The following is a 20,326-nucleotide window of genomic DNA, read 5'->3' on the forward strand; positions in this document are numbered from 1 at the left end:
TCCAGTTACACAGCAGGACTGCCCCGGGTAAAGAGAGCAGCCGCTCTTGGGCAGGCAGGCATAGCAGACAAAGCGGTTTGCTGTTATGTCTTCCATAGGCTTGACCAAGGCAATATCATAATCTAGATGGTTTGAGTGGTTTTCATGGAACCAGTCATGCTGGTAGATTTGCTTCACGTGGTGCACTCTCTGTGTGGATTCATTGTGGCTAAGGTTATGCTTTTCCAGGAGGATATGCCAGTCGGATACATCTTCCATCTCAGGAACCATACGGATATTTTTAGTGGGCTCTTTCCTCCTACCACTGATAGCAGTACATGCCGCTCCTCCCTCTGCCATACCCTTTAGCCATACCCTTAGCCACACCGGATGTGCCTTTTTACCCAAACCAACACAGCGGATCAAAAAATGAAATTTAAAATGGCATTAGCCTAAGCAAAGGACAAATTGGTAGTCTGCTAAAATAGGGGCAAAAGGTTGGGTAGAGATGTGATTTTATGGAACAATAAACAAGATGATCTCATGTTCAAACAGTAGCAAAGATGGAGGCTTATGTACTGTGTTGTTCCTCAGTGCTGGCTAAAACTGTGTATCAGTATTGACAGTAAACCTCCAACTAAAGTACGAAGAGAAGCATTTTGTATGCGTTAAAGGGATCTACATACACATCAAAGATAGTTAATGAGGATTAATGTATACGACTTTTCCCTTGGGAAGTGTATGACACTGCATAATGTGCTCCTGGACCCAAAATTCAGTGCTACTTCTTGCCGAATGGGAATCACGCATGTAGTCCTGTACCATAAAGCCCATCCTTCTGGACAAGCCAGCACTTCGCTTTGCCTTGATTCAGCGCAAGTGCTTAATGACCCTCTTTGTACACTCAAAGACTTCTTCCTTGCTCAGCTGCAGTGTGAGACTAAAGGGCAGGGTGGGATTCATCCCTCCACACCCCCCCAAAACAGGAGCCTCGATACAGAAGTGGAAGCTTTTCCTGCAGTTCTTAGGTATTGGCCTGCCAGACTTTACTACTCTGTGCCACCCAAAACACAAAGAACTTGAGGAACGTTCTCTGCTGCAATGATTTTATAGCAAATTTTGTGGGGTTTATGCACATGTTCTTAAGGAATGTTTCTGGTTCCTGTTTAGATCATTCCTCTTTCAATAATTGCAATAATTTAGTTGAAGAGAATCAGTTGTGTTAACTTCTGTGTTTAACGTCCCATAATGTAATTTCCTTGTTCTGCAACTCTACCAGACAGTTAAGCAGCACATCGCTGCCTTTTAAAAGGGAAATAAAGCAGTGCAGCACACTGACAGCAGCACAGCATGCATGGCACAGCTGGAGGTGAAGCCAGATGCCAAGGCAGACTAACAAGCTGACAGTGGCTCCTCTCAGAGGCAGCAACGCTCCCAAAGCGGAGTATGAAATTATAGAAGAGTCGTCATTGTAGGCGTCAGGGAAATTCATGCAGCTCCTGGGGGAATCGCCAGTTGCTTCAGGCTCTGCTGCTGGAATCAGGCTGTTTTCTCTTTGTCCCTGCCAGCCCGGGTGCATGGCCCGTCCTCCCGCATATCCTCTCTGATGTCTGTCCTTGGGCCCCTTCCAGGCAGGCCTTGACCCGGCACTCAGTCCCACAGCTGCACGCCAGGTCTGTCCCCAGCCTTCCCCCATAGCTTGTCCTGCCCGTGGCCAGCAGCCGACCTCATAGCCACCAGCCTGCCTGAGGAGCCGAACGGGGCAGCAGACAGTTGTGCTTAAGTCCAAGGCTTTACTTCCCTGCAGGGGATTTTCAAAGCTCTCTGTGCTGTGTTTACTTGCCTTGAATCTTTGCTTTTTGTGTCAAGCTACCTCAATGCCAGAGAAAAACTAAGTATTTTTGAACTCCCACACAAACAGTTTCATATATAGACTGTAACCAGATGTTTTGATAACCTTTTGATAACCTTTAACTCCTGCACCCCACGCTTGGCCTTTTTCCTTCCTCTAGTTTAAGGATTTCTCATTTCTGCAACCTTTTTTTAATTACCATCTCTTCTTCTATCCCACATATAGTCTATCCCACTTCACATGAAACAGAAGTACAGAATACACCTAACTCCACATGCATCTTTCATTTAGTGAAGTTCCCAGGAAAATTTTCTGTAGCTTCTCCATGAAGTCCAGCCAAAGGCAGAACTTAATTCTGGAAGCAATGGGCTGCAGTGAGAAGCCAGTGCTTGTGAATAAGGGTCCCACCACAGACGTGAACAAACTTCTTACTTGTTATGGTCCAAACCTATCAATGCAAAAAATAACAGCAGAAGTGTTAACTGAAGAAGTGTCATCCCTGAGTAGAGGAACAGAGAAAAGGAACAGATTTAACTTGTGATAACAGAAATGCTTTCCTTTCTGCAATACAGGTTACTAGCAATTGTAGAGGGAAATACCTTTATTAATGTACTACTTCATCATGTATGCAATGAAGGTATTAGGACTCCATACCCTATGCACAGACATGTTGGTAAGCACATACCCAAACATTCTGATGTTTGTCAACACAGCATCTTTTGTGTGATAGATGCCTAGGCAAGTAGGTTTTCCTAAGGGTCCCACACATACTCTAAAACAACCATGGGTATGGCCATTTTAATCTGCTTTTTTTTTGTTACTCATTTTTCCCTCCTGAAACCCTTCAAAGCTTCAGCTGGTTAGATGCATCTCAAACAGCATCCACTTCATATACACATATCCTTTTGCAGAAACAGGAGATTCTTTGATGGCCAGAAATTAAATGTCTTCCCACCTATCCAGTGGAAAGCACACTCAGTTCAGCTATGACGGATAGGTACTGCAACTCACGCAGGCTTTATAAACGAGAGGAATGTCCATGTATATTTTGTGGATTACAATAGGCTTGACCACATCTTCAATGACAGCAGGAATGGCCCAATAGCTACACAAAAACATGCCAACATAAAGTATTATTTGTCAGTAAGTGTGTCACTGACTTCATCAGCAATCTCTTCCAAGACATTGATATTTCTATCACTGAAAAATTGTTATAAAGGCTGTGCATATCTGTAATGAGACTTGCCAAGGCCAGGAGTGTGGCTTTGCTTCAGTGCCTGATCTAACTCTCCCTGCAGTGTTTGGCCGAAAATACCCTCTGCCACAGTTTGCTGGCCAGTCTACAATACGCAGAGGAATACATTCAATAAGCAAAGTCACATCCCAACAGTGGTTCATTGATCCTAGACTCGGTGGCTCCTACAACTTGAAATATTGAGGAAGGAGATAAATATTAAACATAAATCCTTAGTCATGTTCTGCATGACACAGTCATATTTTGAATAACTGCCTGGCACACTTGGGATGTTAAAAATGCTGTAAATTTAAGAAATCAGAACATCAATGGAAAAGTTTCCCATGCAAGTGTAGAGCTCACTGCTAAAAAATTCAGAGACCTATGGTCTCCTGAAGAGCTGGGTTTAGGGGTTTAAAGCCCCCATGCCTCTCAGCCTGCAAGTGACTGGCTTTTGGGATAGGGCAGCCGCTTTGTGTTTGGCTGCTTGGAGGATAGCTCAGATGCAGGCTAATGGAGAGCAGTTAGTGTTCAACAACTGGGCATGGAACTAAGTTTGAGCTGGTTTCAAGACATTATCTCTGAAAAACTATTTATTCCCAGGGACTCACTTTGCATTCGAATTAGAAAACAAACAAACAAAAAGCACTTGATCCTGCACAATGTATTTCTCCAGGTTGTTCATTACCTCCTGCTTGTTACGGCAGGGTTGAGGAGATGAGCTTAAACTAGGTGAGGTTATTATTAATCATCTTCGGCAAAAGACAGTTGGCTTCTGCGATTCTAGAAAGGTGGGAAAATGATACAGGAAAGAGCTGGTGTCTGGCACAGGGTAGGAGCCTCCAAATTTAATATCCCCAATAGACAGAAGTACTTTATTTGGTATAAAGGCATATAGTACCCAGATATTCCATTTTGCTATGAGAGAAATAACAAAAAACTTAAGTAAGAACCTAATGAGGAGAAAATGCGCAGGGAAGGTGCAGACGTGGTGACCCAGGTGGGGTGCTGGCCCCATCACAAACACTTGTATTCGAACACGAGGGAAGGGCCTCCAGGGAGGCGAAAACAGAGGAGGTGCACGTCCCCACTTTCTGCAGCTCCAGGCAAGGTCTTGGCGTCAGTGCTCAGGCACAGCACCGAAGGGCTCGCACTAGGAGGGAGGGAGGCATGTAAAAAGCGTCACATTTCAAACAATTTTAACTAACCTAAAACCATTTTTACAAAGCTTCAACCTACTTCAGAAAACTTGTTCTATCACAAACATGGATTCAGCCTGTAGTGAAACAGCTGTGTGATTCTGGTCACTAAACATTGTGAACTTTTTTTCTCCCCATATACATATGTACACACCCCCCCCCCCATTCCAGTCAAAACTGGAGCAGGAAAGGACTCTCGGCGCAGGCTTAAAGCACAAGGGCCGTTTTATCTGACAACTATGCTGTGTTATGGCTCTAGGGACTGCTCTCATTTAAGTGGGTTGTTGAACAACAGGCATCACACAATCAAAACAGGTCTCTTCTGCTTTCTCAGAAACACTTGTCTCATCTTTTTCCAAGATCCTTTTTAAGAAAGCAGCTACAGCAGCGTGGCACTAAATTAACCCCTAATTCTACTGTTAGAGTGAGGCTGATGCTGAAAAAAGCGTAACATTTAGCAAACACAGATCACTCTGAAAACAAGGAAGAAATTACAACATAACCCATCACACCATGAATTCAAATTAATGTGCGGGCTTTCCTAAAATTGGATTCTCTGAGGCAATGGCATTTATAGGGTTTTCCAGACAATGTGAACACAAGACATCATTAAACTTACCTACGTGCAGGAATTTCTGCTCAGTCCCAATCTGGGGTGAAGCAGTTTGCACTACAGCCAGCACCAGAGGCAGGGTAAGCAAATTATCTCCAACCATTGCAAAAAGCAATCAGAGGAGATGAAAGGACTGACTTTTTATGCATGTGTCATTACTGAGGGTGTTGCGTCTGTGACAGCGGAAGGACCAGAAAAGCCAGGTCCTGCCGTTGCTGTCAGGGCAGTACAGTGCAGGTCAGATCACGGCAGCCAAGCCTGGATGGTTCTGTGTGCTTTGTGCACTGCGAAGAGCTGCCTGTCAGCAGTTGTGCACTGGAAAGCACAAACAGAAGCGTGTTCACTGCGCAGGGATATGTGACCCCATCTCTGCTTTACAGTAAAAGTTGTAGGAGGTGAGCAGGGACCAGAAAACGCAGGGGAGAAAGAGTGGGTCTGTACTGCCAGGCTGTGTGCCAGCTGCTGAGCGCCAGGCGGGGCTAGGAGATGTAATCCTGGCCAGCAGGAGTTCACGAAAGCGCTTGACCCAGATTCGTTGTGTTACACTACCTTTAACACCATGGGGGACAAAATCTCTCCTTCATTACACTGCTGAGCCACCGGCAATACCATTGTTGCTGGAGTCGTCTTTTCTGCCCGTAGGCGAGCAGGAAGTGGCTTGAACAGGATGGAAGTCTGCAGTGTCATTTCCTTGCTTGTATTTCCCTGCTTTGTTTTCTAAGCTTCCTTCACATGTCATCTGAGTGGTGTAGCCCGTAGTATATTGACAGGCTGATAATAAGATAGATGACATCTGCTTAGGTCACATTTTAGATTGGATTAATGCTTCTAAAGACTTACAAGCTACAGCTTAGTACTCTGCTATCTGAACACATTGGCCCTTGTACATGTGATGGCTGTCAGCTCAAGACCCAGCACTTCTACAGCCTGAGAAAGATGGAAGCTGGACATCCAAGTGACCATGGCAAAGGATATGCACCATTCCCTTCGCTGATGCAGACTGGCAGTAAAAGCCACAAGCAACTGTGTGCTTAGTCTTGTGAAGGAGCTCCCGGAGGAAGAAACGACTTCACAGCACTGGTTTTGCCCGGGGCAGGGGTGCTGCCCCACAGAAAATGGATTCACTCATTCCAGCTTGCAGAGGTGAAAAAGGAGCACATCCGTTTTTATAGCGGGCAGTATTTTTGGTTGCAAGTTTCTTTTTGAGCGAGAAAAAAGAACAAAATTCTCACTAACCCACACGTCCCCCACAAAGCTTACCAGTCTCTTCCCCTTTATGAACCATGTGGCTCTGTAGAGCTACCCCTTGTAGAAGGGCGGGGAGGCGGGATGCCCCAGACTATAACATCAGCAGAAAGCACCACGGCTCGCTCCCTCAGCAGGCACGCAGTACTTGCAGACGTGAGCAGCCCAGGGCTCTATGCACAGGCTCACAGGCATTAGATTCTCCTTATTTGCAGAGGGTCAGCTGGATCTTGTGACCTGTGTAAACAACAAGGCTTTGGAAAGAAGCTCAATAGGCACGTTGTGTTCTTCATTTCAGATCCATAGTGCTGAATGGAGGGAAAAGAAATAAACCTTAGAAACCAAAACTTGCTTCACTCTTAGAGTCCTAAAGTCCCCTGAAAGGGAAAGACACAAGTGACTGATGCAGCAAGTCCCACCAAGTTATTTAACTGGTACTGTAGGAGCTGATTAGAATTATTTATTTCCAAATCATAAACCCACATGCTGCCTCCTTCTCTCTTGCCAATTAACAGTATTACTTAGCACTGATAGACTGCTTTCATTTTCAAGAGGCTTAAGAAGACAAATTAATCACCTCAACATGTCTGAAAGGAACAGATGGTAATGAAGTATTAACATTGCAATTTCACAGTTGGAAAAGCTCCTGAGAGCGGGGGCTAGCAGTGTCTGGAGGGCACCTGGCCCCGCTCCCTCTTTGGAGCTGGGGTTCCTGGGTCTCGTCTCTGCTCCAAGATTCTGCTTTATCCCAACCTCACTGCACATTGCTTTTCCTAAGCAAAGCTACACGGTTTTTCTTATTCTGTCTTTAACAGGCAGTAACATCCTTCCAGAAGGCCTCTTACCTCAGCACGTCTTCAGACAGGTCATTACTGCTTTGGATTTAAAAGACTAAATGTCTATCCAATAATGCAATTAGTCCAGCTTGCCATTATTTCTTACTGTCTATAAGCAGAGAAGTGATCAGGAAGAAATACCTTCCCCTGCCTGTACAGTGGAGATGCTTTTTTTCCCTGAAACATCTTTGGTTACAGTTGGGCACAGAACAGCTGATTGCATTTTCCTCCCCACTCACTCCCACCTCAGAGGACCATGGGCATGGAGCAGTGTTGCTCCGTGGGGCCTTTTGGCTCAGCTGTACAACACGCAATTTCTTAAGCTACATCTCAAAGGAAGAGAAGCTCATTCGAGAGCAAGGGTTCCTAAAGCAAAACCTGTGTACAAAGGGTGAGATCTGTGACCATCCTTAGCAGAACCAGCTCAGGATCCAGGCTATAGCCACTAAAGGTCTCTTCCAGCAGCGTGAGGCCAAAGGCAAGTGGTCTTCAAACATCACAGACTGAACTGGGGGTAAGAAAGAGCTCACAGCACCCCTGTCACGGGGCTGCCAGCTTTGGAGAGCCCCTCAGCTACACACCCCCATCCCCACTGGTGTCTCCTCATGGTGCTGGGGGCCACAGGGATCACTGGGGAATTTGTTATGGGGGCACCTGTGTTACTGAGCCCGGAGCCAATTTGGCTAGGTGGCCCTCCCACCTGACCCCGGGCATTAAGCAACCTGTCACAAACACAACTCTAGGAGGCCATTTCTCAGAAAAAATTAACATTTTCCAGGAGAAGACCAGACAAATAAATACAATGATTTTAAAACTAACTGATATTACATTGACTAAGCAACTTTTTAGGGTTTTTTTTGAAAGAATTGACTTAACTATGGAAGGTTTTTATTCAAAACATTGAGACAATATCCTCTATTTCAGTATTTAACCCTACAACCAAAGATTATCTCAAATTACAACTGTGCAATGTTAATAAAGTCAGTCAGTGGCAAACGTCTGACAGGTTTTGGTCTCTCCTCTAGGAATGGTAACAGTAAATATGGCGATACATCTCCTTTGTTACTAGAGAAAGATAACAATTCAGAGTGAAATTAATTATTATAACTCCTTTTCAGAGCTACTTCTTCAGTATACTGATATCAGTATCAGTTCCCTTCAATCTGTGCTGAACCACTGACCTAAGCATCTCAGCCCATTATCAATCCTATAGCCATCAAGCAGTATATACAGTTCAGTCCTTCTAGAGACATGAGTTAGCATCTAGGGATGATATAACATATCCAAAATACTGCATTACCAGGTGGCTGTTCCCATATTTCAAGGGAAAGAAGGAGCACAGGCAACAGGGTTAAGCTCCCAGTGTGCCAGTGCAGCCCTCGCTGAGGATTTGTGCGAAAGGCAACCCCGATTGGATCAGCTGTAAATGGTACCTGAGCATTCAGGCTGGGGAACAGAGGCAACGTGAGGCAATGCAAACTGGTTTTCAAATGGTCTCAAGAAAATAATACACCTTGATTTCACCCTAGCTTGGCAAGCATCTGTGTTCAGCATTGACCCACTCAGTTATAAATCTAGTGTAAGTTCTCCTTCTACTTTATTTATATTTAAAAGTAGAATGTAATGGATTTGGATTTTCCTAAGTTAGAAAACATTAAAAAACAGAGATAGAGTTCTCACATTTACAAGAGTAACACTTGAAGAGAGCACTAATATGAAGAATACTTAATATACAACCTGACTGTATTTAATTAAAAAAAAAAACAAAACAACAAACAAATGCAAAGTGAATCCAAATTCCCTTTTTTAAGAGGTATCCATCATACAAATGGTACAACTTATTTTATCCATGTAGTTAATATTCAGATGAGTATTTTATTTGGGTTGTGGGTCACTCCCCCTCCCCCCCCAAATCTCTATTAATATGCCTTGTATTTTAATCCTTTCCAAAAGCATAGGAAATCCTCAAAGACAAACACTAGATTTGTTACCAACAGCAACTCCAATTAGTATCCTAAAGAGTCACAATGCCTGTAATGAGTAAGCATCTGTTTTTCTTGATTAGCATATCATTGGTGTCCTTTCCCTTTGCTTGTCATTTATTTTTCTCACCCGGGAATGAAAATCAGTATTTAGTACTGTAATAGCAAATCTGTTCCAATGCATAAACTGTAGGTAATTCACACCAGAGCTGTATGAAATGAAGAGTAGTTCCAGCTTTTACGGTATACAACAGCCAAAGCACTGAAGGGACTTTGCCATATTGTTCCAGTCCTTTCTGCAAACTATCTCTTTCTGACCAGTTTGATACTGATTCTATTTTATCATCTTCCTAGAGCTGCGGGCTTTATTTTGGAGGGGTGCTTGGGATGGGGGGTGGGTGGGAAGGAGGATCAAGATTATTCCACATGTCAAATAGCTTAAAAGTATGGATTATGATGGTCATGGGAGCAAGGTACCGCTGCTATTTTAAAGCTTTAGTTTAACTGTTCAAATCTGTAATTCTCCTGCACGCCCGAGGACAAGCTAACAGACAACAGAAGGTTTTAGGCCATTATAGTGCTTAAAATTCTCAAAGTGTAATATTTGAAGAAAGGAAGAAATCAACGTTTGGTACTGCTTATGATACTCCAGACCATAAAATAAGCCCGTACAGAAACTGTTTAGCTAAATGCTAAATAACAGCGGAAGTGACTTTTTTTAGTTACTCATTACTTCTTTACTTCTAGTAAAGCTTTAATAAAAGGAACTTTAACATCTAGGATAATTATCAAAACTTGGATGCTTACAGCTATAGCAGCATCCTGAGTAAGGTGTCATATTCTAGTGGTTTCAGACTTGGTTTGTATAAAAGTCGTTTTGAGTTCAGACTTTATTGAGGCCAAAGTCCCAGGGCCTGAATGAAGCTTCCTGAACTCAAAGCAAGTTTCACAGGAGCCAGCTCTGTTTAACTCCACTTTGTCCAGGAATGAAAATTTGATCTTGAACTACTCTACGTTATTAAATTAATGCATCACAGCGCATTCCAGCTAGCAGGTTCTATATTTAAGGATTTTCTAGCTGAAATTTTAAAACCATCCTAAGCACCAGTGGCTCCTGTTCGTATACATGTTAGGTGAACATTATGTAGACATCCTGCTAACTTAATGTTTTAGGAAGCCGAGACAAAAACCAAACCAAAACAACAAAAGTACAACCACACACATTTCAAGAAGAATGGATAATTCCACAGCAGTAAGTTCTCTGACACTGCAAGTTTTCCTTTGACACAGAAATGAATGTTCTTCCTCTCTCTTCATCAAAAAATATTGCACATTCCTAGTTTCCTGAAGAATCTTAGACTTTGACCAAAGGCCACATATGACACTGGAAATAATAGTCTCAGCTTCCTTGACAAACCTTTCACTTCAAACAGGCCCTGCACTATGGCTGCATTACAGCATCATAAAAGATTTCTCACTGGGAAATTGTTTGCAAAGTTGGTTTTGGGAGAAAAGAAATCTTTAAGCTGCCCATATGACCAAGGCACTCAGAACAAATAATGTTAGAGCTGTACTTTGGTGAGGACACAAAGTCTCACTTTCAGGAGACACTTGATGTCGGACCAGACAGGGAACAGAAGATGAGCGAAGGTTACATGCAAACTGTTGCCTGTGGTTTATGCAACAACAAAATAACCACTGTTCAGGATAGATGCACATAAAAAGAACTCACTAGAAATTACCTTTAATATAAGCAAAACAAAACTGCTTGTGATTTGCAGGGTATGACAGTGTGACAGACTAATCTGAACAGCTTTTGTTTCATGTCTCTAATAAACAAGCATTCAATAAGTAATTCACATTACATGAGTCATCTTTGGTAACACTGTACATTTGTGTCAATCACTTGGTAAACATCAGGTCTGGATATTTAGAGTGTAATTCAGCATAACTACAAACTAATTTGAAAGTTGCCAGAGCATCCTCCAACTGTACGTCAGTTTGCAAAGGGAAAAGTTCAGACTAGCAATATCAAAATTACTTCACAGAGTTATGTAGCAAAAGTTACAGTTCTTTGTCATCTAGCATTACACTAGTTTGTCATTTTGTGTACTGTTAAAGTGGGTTTATAGTCAGCATTATTATAAATTAACAGCAAAGTAGCTCCCAAAACAATTTAAGGGAGTAGGATTAAAAGCTAAGAACTTTGATTAAAGCATCATTTTCTAACCCTAAATTATTAAAATACAGAAAAAAAATCCATCACTATTTTAAAAAGATGCATTATTTAGAAAAGAAGTCTCATTCCTTACAATATGATTTAAAACTAACATAGAAGAATAAAACAGTGCTACATTAAATACAGTCAGGAGCATTCAGATGGCATGATGGAGGTACAACCTTATGTCCTCTGTTATATGGCCCAGCCATGGGTTCTTCCTTGCTTTGATGTATATCTGATGGTCACTGAACTTTTCCCACTTACCCTGAAGTGGATTGTCCACATGTTCTGTATTAACACGTAAGAGTCGGCATTTATTTACACTTTATCAGCAGCACAGCTGTCCTACAGCTGTGCTCACTCCACTGCAGTACTGGAACGAGCACAACAGCTCGGATATCTCAGGGAGTGCATCATTGTTCTGAATGGCCTTTTTTTCCCCATTTTATCAGAAGATGGCTCTTCATTACTTTTCCCAGCCAGCTGAGCAGGCTCTGTCTGGAATTGTTCTATTTGAATCTCAAGATGTTTTTGAATGGCTAACCCAAGGACTTCTGGATCCACAGATGCCCCATACACTTCCCATGTCATTCCTTCGTCATCCCATCTCACTTCACGCACTGGAGATTTGGGGGCCTCCAGGTCTTGCTCCAGGTTCACCTCTGGGAACACATGCGAGTGGCCTTCTGCTGCAGCCGCTGGGCTTGTTGCCACAGATTTGCATTCCATGGTTGGAAGAGTTTGTACCTCAGCATCTCTGCGCTCAAGAGCTGGTTTCAGTCCTTTGGTTAAATCATTCATAGAGGTCATAGTCCACATATCTTTAGTTGTCATTACCATGTCTGCACCTTGCTGGCTACTAAAGGCTACAGAGGCAGCCTTTGTTTCTGGAGGAGCTCTCTCCTGCTGAGCACAGTGTTGAGCATGTTGCAGTTGTTCTGCAGGAATGCTACAGCACTTCAGGACTTTCTTGGCGTCCAGGCCCGATTCACTTACTGAAGACACCAGCTTGGGATATGTCAGAATGTCTGAAGTAGAAAAGGAATGAAAATAGCCAGGTGCTGCCTGCTCTTTTCCTGACTCGCTAACTGAGCATACCAACCGTGGAACAAGTTGTATAGATGGTATGGGCAAAGAATGGCAATAGGCAGGGACAGTGGCACCTACTTTCATACAAGGGTCCTGCCTTATATTACAGGGCCCTGCAGAATTGTTATGAACTGTCATCACCATGGGCGAGTATGCAGAGTTTGGAATAGTACCGTAAGTCGGACCACCATGAATAACCCCAGTGGTTTGACTGAACATTGTCCTGTTTGAGAAACCATTTCCAGGCATGTGGGGTCCTAGAACAGCAGTGTGAAATGTTCCAGGATCTGTGTAAACAGTAGTATTATGTGGAATACCACCGCTGTCGAAGCTATTTGTGGGTACTTTTTGGTCTCTAGGTAGAACTGGAAGATGAGTCACAAGGTTTTGATAGTGAGATGTATTTTCATTTGGTTCTGATCCATATCTCTGTGGTTGGAAAGACATCCTAGCCACTGGTGGACCATGGTTGCAGCTAGAAGAGCTTAGACTGGAGTGAGTAGCACTGGTTTCTATGTGAGTGACATAAGTCTGTTTGCAACTGCAAGTTAGGTCTGAGTGGCTTCTCTGAAGGGCAGTTCCTGGTTCTTTCATTTCACATATGCTTTGCTGGTGTACAATGCAGGCTGAAGAAACATTCTCAACAGTGCTGCTCTTTACACACATCTTAGCATCCCCCACTTCCCAGGATGCTGGGTACTGTTCAGCGATAAGAAAATGGTTTGTAGTCTTAGTTCCGCTCTGTGAATTGTCATCGGCTGACTGATCACTTATGGTTTGGATCACTGATCCAAGTCCCATCACCCCAGGCTGCGAGAAGGACCATCCAGGACTCGGCACACTCCTGGCATCATTCTCGTTTCCCAGGGTATGGCAGATGGTGCTACTGTGGCTTTTCTTCAGCTCGTGTTTGTTGCTTTGCCTTTCCTCTAAAGTTGATTGCCCAGTATAGGCCAGACTTGAGGAGCTCTTCGACAGGGGGTGACTGTTGACATTCAAGAGACCATGACAAGCAGAACTTAGTGCATCCTGGTAGGAATGAGTGTGGAGCTGGTGGCTGTCAGCTGACATGGCAAAAAAAGAGATATCTGCAAGAAATGGTGGAGAAGAAAAAGAAGCAATTTAAGAAGGAAATATATGCACTGGAAACTATAATCTTTATTGATCTTCTGCCTGGGCTTCTTGCTTTTCACAGTTCACAAATACTTTTATAAAAGCACTATACTTTAGTCTCTGTGTACTCAGACTGGCCAGTTTCCATTTTCAGTTTCCACAAAGGGTTTTTCCCTGAATTAGATTCAGGATTTATTGAAATTCTGGGGTTTTTTTCATTTCATAAAACACAAAGGGAAAATAATTCTTCTTGGTTTCTAGCTTTTAACAATAACAATCTCAACATTGCCAAGTATCATCTCCCCTGAATTTACTGGAGCCATTTTTGGGACATCCAGAAATGTCATATAACTTAAGCAAAGACAGAAGTATTTTTTAAGAAGTGTCCTGGTTTCAGCTGGGATAGGGTTAATTTTCTTCCTAGTAGTTAATGTGGTGCTGGGTTTTGGATTTAGTATGAGAATAATGTTGATACACACTGATGTTTTAGTTGTTGCTAAGTAATGTTTAAACTAGTCAAGGACTTTTCAGCTTCCCGTGCTCTGCCAGGGGCACAAGAAGCTGGGAGGGGGCACAGCCAGGACAGCTGACCCCAACTGCCCAGAGGGCTATTCCATACCATATGGCGTCATGCTCAGTATAGAAACTGGGGGGAGCTGGCCGGGGGGCAGCAATCGCTGCTCGGGGACGGGCTGGGCAATGGTCGGTGGGTGGTGAGCGACTGCATCATTTGTTTTCCTTTTTTTCCTGGGTTTTGTTCCTCTCTCTTTTGTTGTTTTCCTTTTCATTACAATTTATTATTCTTAGTATATATTTTTTTCCTTTTTCCCAATTATTAAACTGTTCTTATCTCAACCCATGAGTTTTCTTACTTTTACTCTTCCAATTCTCTCCCCCATCCCACAGGGGGGGGAGGGTGAGCAAGCAGCTCTGTGGTGCTCAGCTGCCAACCAAAGCTAAACCGCGACAACAAGATAGCTTTTCGCCACAGTGTTCATTAAACCAACAATGTTAGCTGTATTGTCAAAACAAAAAATTGTTCAGCTTTTAGTCTCTTGCCACTGTTATTTCAGAAGTTATCCAATCACTGCTGGAGCTTTCAAACATTAGCAAAGCCTCAACAACTGGACAAGTTCTCCCTTTTTCCCTTACCCTTCCTAACAAGCTTCTTCTGATTTCATTTCACAAGATCATCACTATTTTAGTCAACTGTTTTCCCAGAGGCCACACAAACATACAGCAGGTGTGGACAAAACTGTTTTGACCACCTGTGGCAGAGGAGACACCATGTGAAACCCAAGGAAATAAGCTCTGCCAGGCCTGTGGAGTCGGTGCCAGTGTTGCCAGAACAAGTAATGCTGGGCAGCCTGGGGCAGCATGGCCCACGACAGGGTCAGTGGGCTTTCTAGCTTGTGCTTACCGCCGGCATGATAAGAGTTGCCAGCAAAGAGGGATCCAGTGAAACGCTGGAGGTGAAGCACCCCTAGGATGGAAAGTCTGCATCTCAGCGCAGAGTCTGTTAAGGGTACATGCTTCAGTGCATGGTTTGGGCTTCTTGTGCCAATCACCTTTAGGAATCCACAAGTTCACACTGGCTGTGGAAAATACATGCTCACTGCACCAGAAGCAGGGTACAAACAAGACAAGAAAATCTTTAACCGAAGTATTGTGGTTTTTCTGTTCTTTTTCCAGTGCACTCAGTCACTTCTATTGTTAGAAAACACTTGTTTCTACTGGTTGGTATAGTACCCTATATATGTTGTTAACATTTATGTTAGCACTTCCACATCTAAGAGAAGTTGTAATTGAAGATTTTGAATCTAGCCAGATTTAGTGATCCATTTTTGTTGATTGAATCAGATCTTCCACTGATTGACTACTCACATTCCCTTGGTGTCACAGAGGTCTTTCAACATTTGTATAACTAAGTTATTTTAATATGCTCATATATCTATATTTATCTACACACATACATATAAATATATCTCTTTCCTAAAAGAACCCATTCTGTTGAACAGAAAAATCTAGAGCATTTATTCATTGCTTCCAGGTCACGTACTACAGGGTAATTTGTTGTGCAGAAGTATAGCGGAAGCCACAAGTGCCCATTTGAGAGAACTTTCCCTCAGATGCACTCTGTACATTCTGCCTCCCTAGCAGGACTCCTAAAGAAACCTTCACAATTTCTTGTGAACTGTATCAATGTATGGAACAAGAAAGGTATGTACACATGGTGGATAAAAGCACTCCGTAAATGTAAGAGGAAAGTTCACTCAAAACACCAAGAGACCAGTGGCTGCAAGGGCTCACATTCAAACCTCTCAGTGAGAAGCTTTTAACACGTGATTCTTTTAATATGATATTTACAGGCTCAAAGAGTCATCTACCAACATAACTGATAAAGAGCATGCCTTTTGCTCCATCCACAACCCAAAAGCTCTACTGCTGATCCAGACAGTTACCAGTGCTTACGCTTGTAATTCCATTTTCGTTGTTAACTTTGGCAAGCGAATAGCTCAGGTTGCACTTTTCCCATCACCTGAAATCCACTTGCATTGGCTGTTTTCCATAAAGAAATTAAATTGAGCAAGACAACATTAAAAAATAACAATATATGCAGTCACTTCTTTGAGAAGCTTCTCAGTGTGAGCTGTGTAGTAGGGACTTGCGATTGGCAGCAACATCCTCTAGCATTAGGGCTCGCTCAAATTTGGACTGTGTGCAGAAAAAAGGCAGTTTCCCCTCCTTCATACATGCTTGTTCAGTCAGAAGTTAAACTCATTACAGACTCCACCGGCACCAAGCCTGCTCTGTATGCCACGCAGCCTCTCTGGCCTGTGGGACTCCACAGGCTGGTGGCATCTAAGGACAACACAAAAGCATCTTTTCTTCCAGGAATGGAATTTCAGATTCCTGGGTTAGAGGCACTGCTGAGTGCAGCTGCCAACCACTTCTTGCCAGGCTGGCCATCAATGTATTTCTGCATGTTTTTCAAAAGCCCTCACAAAATCTCAGCACTTAGAAGAGAAGCAAGAACTGGGAAAATGACAGTTTTAAAACACTTCACTCATCTCCTCCAGCATGTAATCTATCCTGCAGCCACTTACACATATGGGTATAGTCTGCTACATAGAGTTCGAAGGAGTCAATTGGATTAAATACCAGAGCATAGCTGTCTGCAAGGTGAAGACCTTACATTTAATCTCTTTAAAAGATAACACCTGCAAAGGCTCACACACACAGTGGGATGAAACAACATTTACTAATGGAAATCCTCAGTCACAAATACTGAGTCTCAGGTGAAAGGAAGCTTCGAACATATCCTGTTACAGATGATACAAGGCTGTGCAAACTTTGAAGAACTCTCTCACAAAGTTTACAAGGTTCAAATATGTATATATACACAGATACCAAGACCTCTATTTGCTTTCTTTGGGTAGCATTGCTGCAGAAACCTCTGTAACTGGAAGAAGTGATGCAATTTGAGATTGATTAATCACCTGAATGTGGAGAAACACATTCAGATGAATGAAACAGTCCAAATATATTGATATCACTGAAAACAGCATCATGTGATGTTTGCAATGAAACCTTCAAAGAGAACTCTGAAGAAATTTATTTTTGCTCCACCCACATAGACTCCAACTGCAGCTGAAATCAAGACCAAACACATATATTACACATGTACAAATACATATATAACATTATAACCAGCAACTATCAACAGCATTTGAACCTCTTTGCTCAGATAGACCAGTGTTCCATGCTAGCACAATTGTAACAATTATCCTATGACTTTTGGACCTTAAAAACAATGGGAATAGTTACCGGTTAAGTAAAACAGCATCTCACCTGATACTTTAGGACATAGTTAAGGATGGGGAAAAAAACAATTAAAAAAAGAAAACAAAGCCCCATTCAAACAAGATGGATCAGCTTCACTTAGAATAATGCACTTTCCCATTGTGTTGAAACCCAAAGTTGTGTTTTCCCAGACAGCCTGAACACTTCCCCATTTATAGGCCACCTATTGCTTTCTCCCTCCATTCCCTGCTCCTTTTCCCCCCTCTGGAAAGACCTATGAGCCCTTACACAACCAGCACATTTTGCCCACCTGGCAGAGGCAGGGCCCTGAGCCAGACTTGCGCACGCAGAGCTCTGCATGGAGGGTGACAGCTGCAGAACAAATCAATGTCTGGTAGACCTGGCCTTTCCTCACCTCTGCTGCAGCCAAATGTTGCCACAGCATTTCACAGTAGCATAAGTGAGCATGCAGGTGTGCCACAAACCACATCAGCTTGCTGACCCTAATTTTTTTTTTTTAAACTAGCTTAGCTCTCACTATATCAGATCATCAATCCAGCCACACCAATCACTAATGTCAGCACAGGGAGGAAACGGAAGGACACTCCCCTCTGCACAAATGCAAACTTACTAGTGGCATAAACTCAGAGCAAACCTGCACATGCGGTGCCCTTCTTCCTAAGACTTTGGAAATGGCATGTAACCCCATATCCACCTTCCCAAACTCTACATTTCACCCGTGCAGTGCTGGCACTGGTTCCCCAGGGTTCACAGAAATTCTTACATGTACCTTTACATCCCTACAGAAGAGACACAACACTGCATGTACACACGCTAGAGGTGCTGTACTGCCCACATGAGCTCATGCAGACTGCATCCAGCTGATGACTTCTGAGAAGGGGCAGGAAGCAGAAGTGTCTGGATGGTTATACCAACACATATACCAGCGAGGGGCCAGGGCGGGTACCAAGAATGGCGTGACAAACTTTTTAAAAAAAAAAACAACCAAAAAAACCCCCCAAACCAAAACATGGAACCTCTCTGATTTCACAGTCATGCAGTGCCAGTGTATTTTGTGAGTCAGCTAATCAGGAATGGATTACCCATGTGAAACGTGGATATAAACACAGCTGACTTAGTGGGTACTTAGGGACCTGAAACAACTTCTTTGCACATGTTGGGCAGAGAAGACTGCTTTCCTTAACTTTGCCTTTTTAAGAAGTAAATACATAATTTATAGGAAAGTAATTTTATTCAAAAATACCTATTGTAGATTCTGAGTTGATCTGAGAGATTTTCATTTGGAAATTCAAAGGAAATCTGCACTTGAATAACAAACAAGAAAGCATGAACTCTGAGGCAGATACCCTGCTATGAATATATAGAAAATTGTTAGACAAAGCAGAGAAAGGATTAGGATAGAAATGGAATTAACATCCACTATTTTTGGCTTAGCTTCAGATAGCTTATGAGGGGATCTAGGCTGCTTTCACTAATTCCACTGAACTACTTTAAAGCAACAAATGTGTATTTTGCTATGACTTATGATTAAAGTTGCGACCTATTTAATGCACTTGTAAATTTAGTCTCAGAATATTAAATATCATGTATGTTATCAATAGAAAGACATTCATAAATTAACTATGATTCCAAAATTCTTCAGTATTTTTGTATTCCATGCATGTACTTTTAATTACAATTTTGACAACAAACACAAGTGGATATAAAATGGAATAATTCCCTACAATCATGTCAATATATAGAGCAAGCTTTCATATAATATAATAATACCACATGACTTTTCAATATGATCGCATTTAGCTCCTGCATTATGTATTTGCTTGCGATTGCTTTCTTCCCTGCATTGGCAGGCTTCAAAAGAGTGATATGATAAACAAGACATCCACAAAACAAACGATAGCTTTCATAACGAGGATAGTAACATGGGATATTAACATAAGACGATGCGTTAATAACAAAAGAAATCCAGCCATGCTTGCATTTCCTCCAACAAGCAAAGAAAGAAACTACAAAATGGCATAAAAGTAACACAGCTGCTGGATCCTTTATCCCAGGAAGGGATGTTTTATTTTGACTACTGTCTCAAGCAAAAATCTGCACCATAACTTGGCAAGTTACACAACACTGACTATGCTTTTTCATAAGTACTCTGTTACTACAGTAACTAAACATATTGTGATGCAGTATGAATCGCCTAACACATTAAACAATACTAGTTAGTGGCAGAATTTGGGAAGAGACAGAGAAATTTCATTTAAAATTTAATACTATTTACTAGAAAAATACATGCAATGCCAGAGACTTATTTCTCTGAGTTTTCCACAGGTTATTTTTGCTTTATATAACTGTAATGGTCCACCCACAAATCAACAAGACTTGTAATAGCGACTGCAGGCTGTTTCACCCTTCTTCACTTTGCTGATCACACAATCAAAATAAAAATTTTTTTTTTCTTCATATATTTCATTTTATGCTTTCAGAATCAGCATCTGACTGCCAAATAAGTGATAGAATCAGAGCCAGTTTTAGAGGTGAGAGCATTAATATGCAAGTGTAGAGTTTGGAAGAGTTAGGTGGTTTGATCCATACCAAAATTTTTGGATGATGACTGTTAATTTTGGGTACTGACCAGGACCCTCCATGGCGAGCACTAGCACTTTTTGAGAAGACGTGCAGCGTTAGGGGGTTGCAAGGTCTTTGCCCAGAATTCCCTCCATCATTTGCATCATTCTGGCCCCGCTGTGTATCAGGGGTTGGTAACCTGTACAATAATCAGCTTCATAAGACAAACACAGAATTTCTGCAATAGCACCAAACTCCAAGACAAACACATGTATGTTTTATACAAGGAGAATAGTGTGATTTTAATTAACGTACGAGACTTACTTGAATAGAAGGCTGCTATATGTAGGTTCTTAACTCTATTTAATCTTATTACAAACATGGTGGTTATAAATTTGAAAAGGCAAGAGCAGTTTATGGTTAAAATGACAGAACTTTAATTACAACCTAAGGGGCACTTAGCCATGAGCACTGCTGACACCTGCCTGGGACACAAGACAGCACACACAGAAATAACTAAATTTCTGCCTAAACAGCCAAGTTACCTTGGGTACCAGAAGCAATGCAGCATATTCA

General features: G+C 42.3%; 1 protein-coding gene and 1 long non-coding RNA gene across 3 annotated transcripts in view; both read right to left on the reverse strand.

The window, feature by feature from the left end:
* Positions 1 to 10,677: 10,677 nt before the first annotated feature.
* GPRIN2 (G protein regulated inducer of neurite outgrowth 2) lies at positions 10,678 to 13,324 on the reverse strand. Its single transcript, XM_075505229.1, has one exon. The coding sequence runs from the start codon at positions 13,319 to 13,321 to the stop codon at positions 11,519 to 11,521; it is 1,803 nt and encodes a 600-aa protein (XP_075361344.1). The 5' UTR covers positions 13,322 to 13,324; the 3' UTR covers positions 10,678 to 11,518.
* A 1-nt stretch (position 13,325) lies between these two features.
* LOC142411383 (uncharacterized) overlaps positions 13,326 to 20,326 on the reverse strand; it is a 32,378-nt gene continuing 25,377 nt past the window's right edge. For both annotated transcript variants that reach the window (XR_012776175.1, XR_012776174.1), the window contains exon 5: positions 13,326 to 13,338. This is a non-coding gene — a long non-coding RNA (uncharacterized LOC142411383). The remainder of the gene's footprint in view (positions 13,339 to 20,326) is intronic.

This window comes from Mycteria americana, chromosome 6 (genome assembly GCF_035582795.1).
Source record: "Mycteria americana isolate JAX WOST 10 ecotype Jacksonville Zoo and Gardens chromosome 6, USCA_MyAme_1.0, whole genome shotgun sequence".
NCBI classification, from domain to species: Eukaryota; Metazoa; Chordata; class Aves; order Ciconiiformes; family Ciconiidae; genus Mycteria; species Mycteria americana.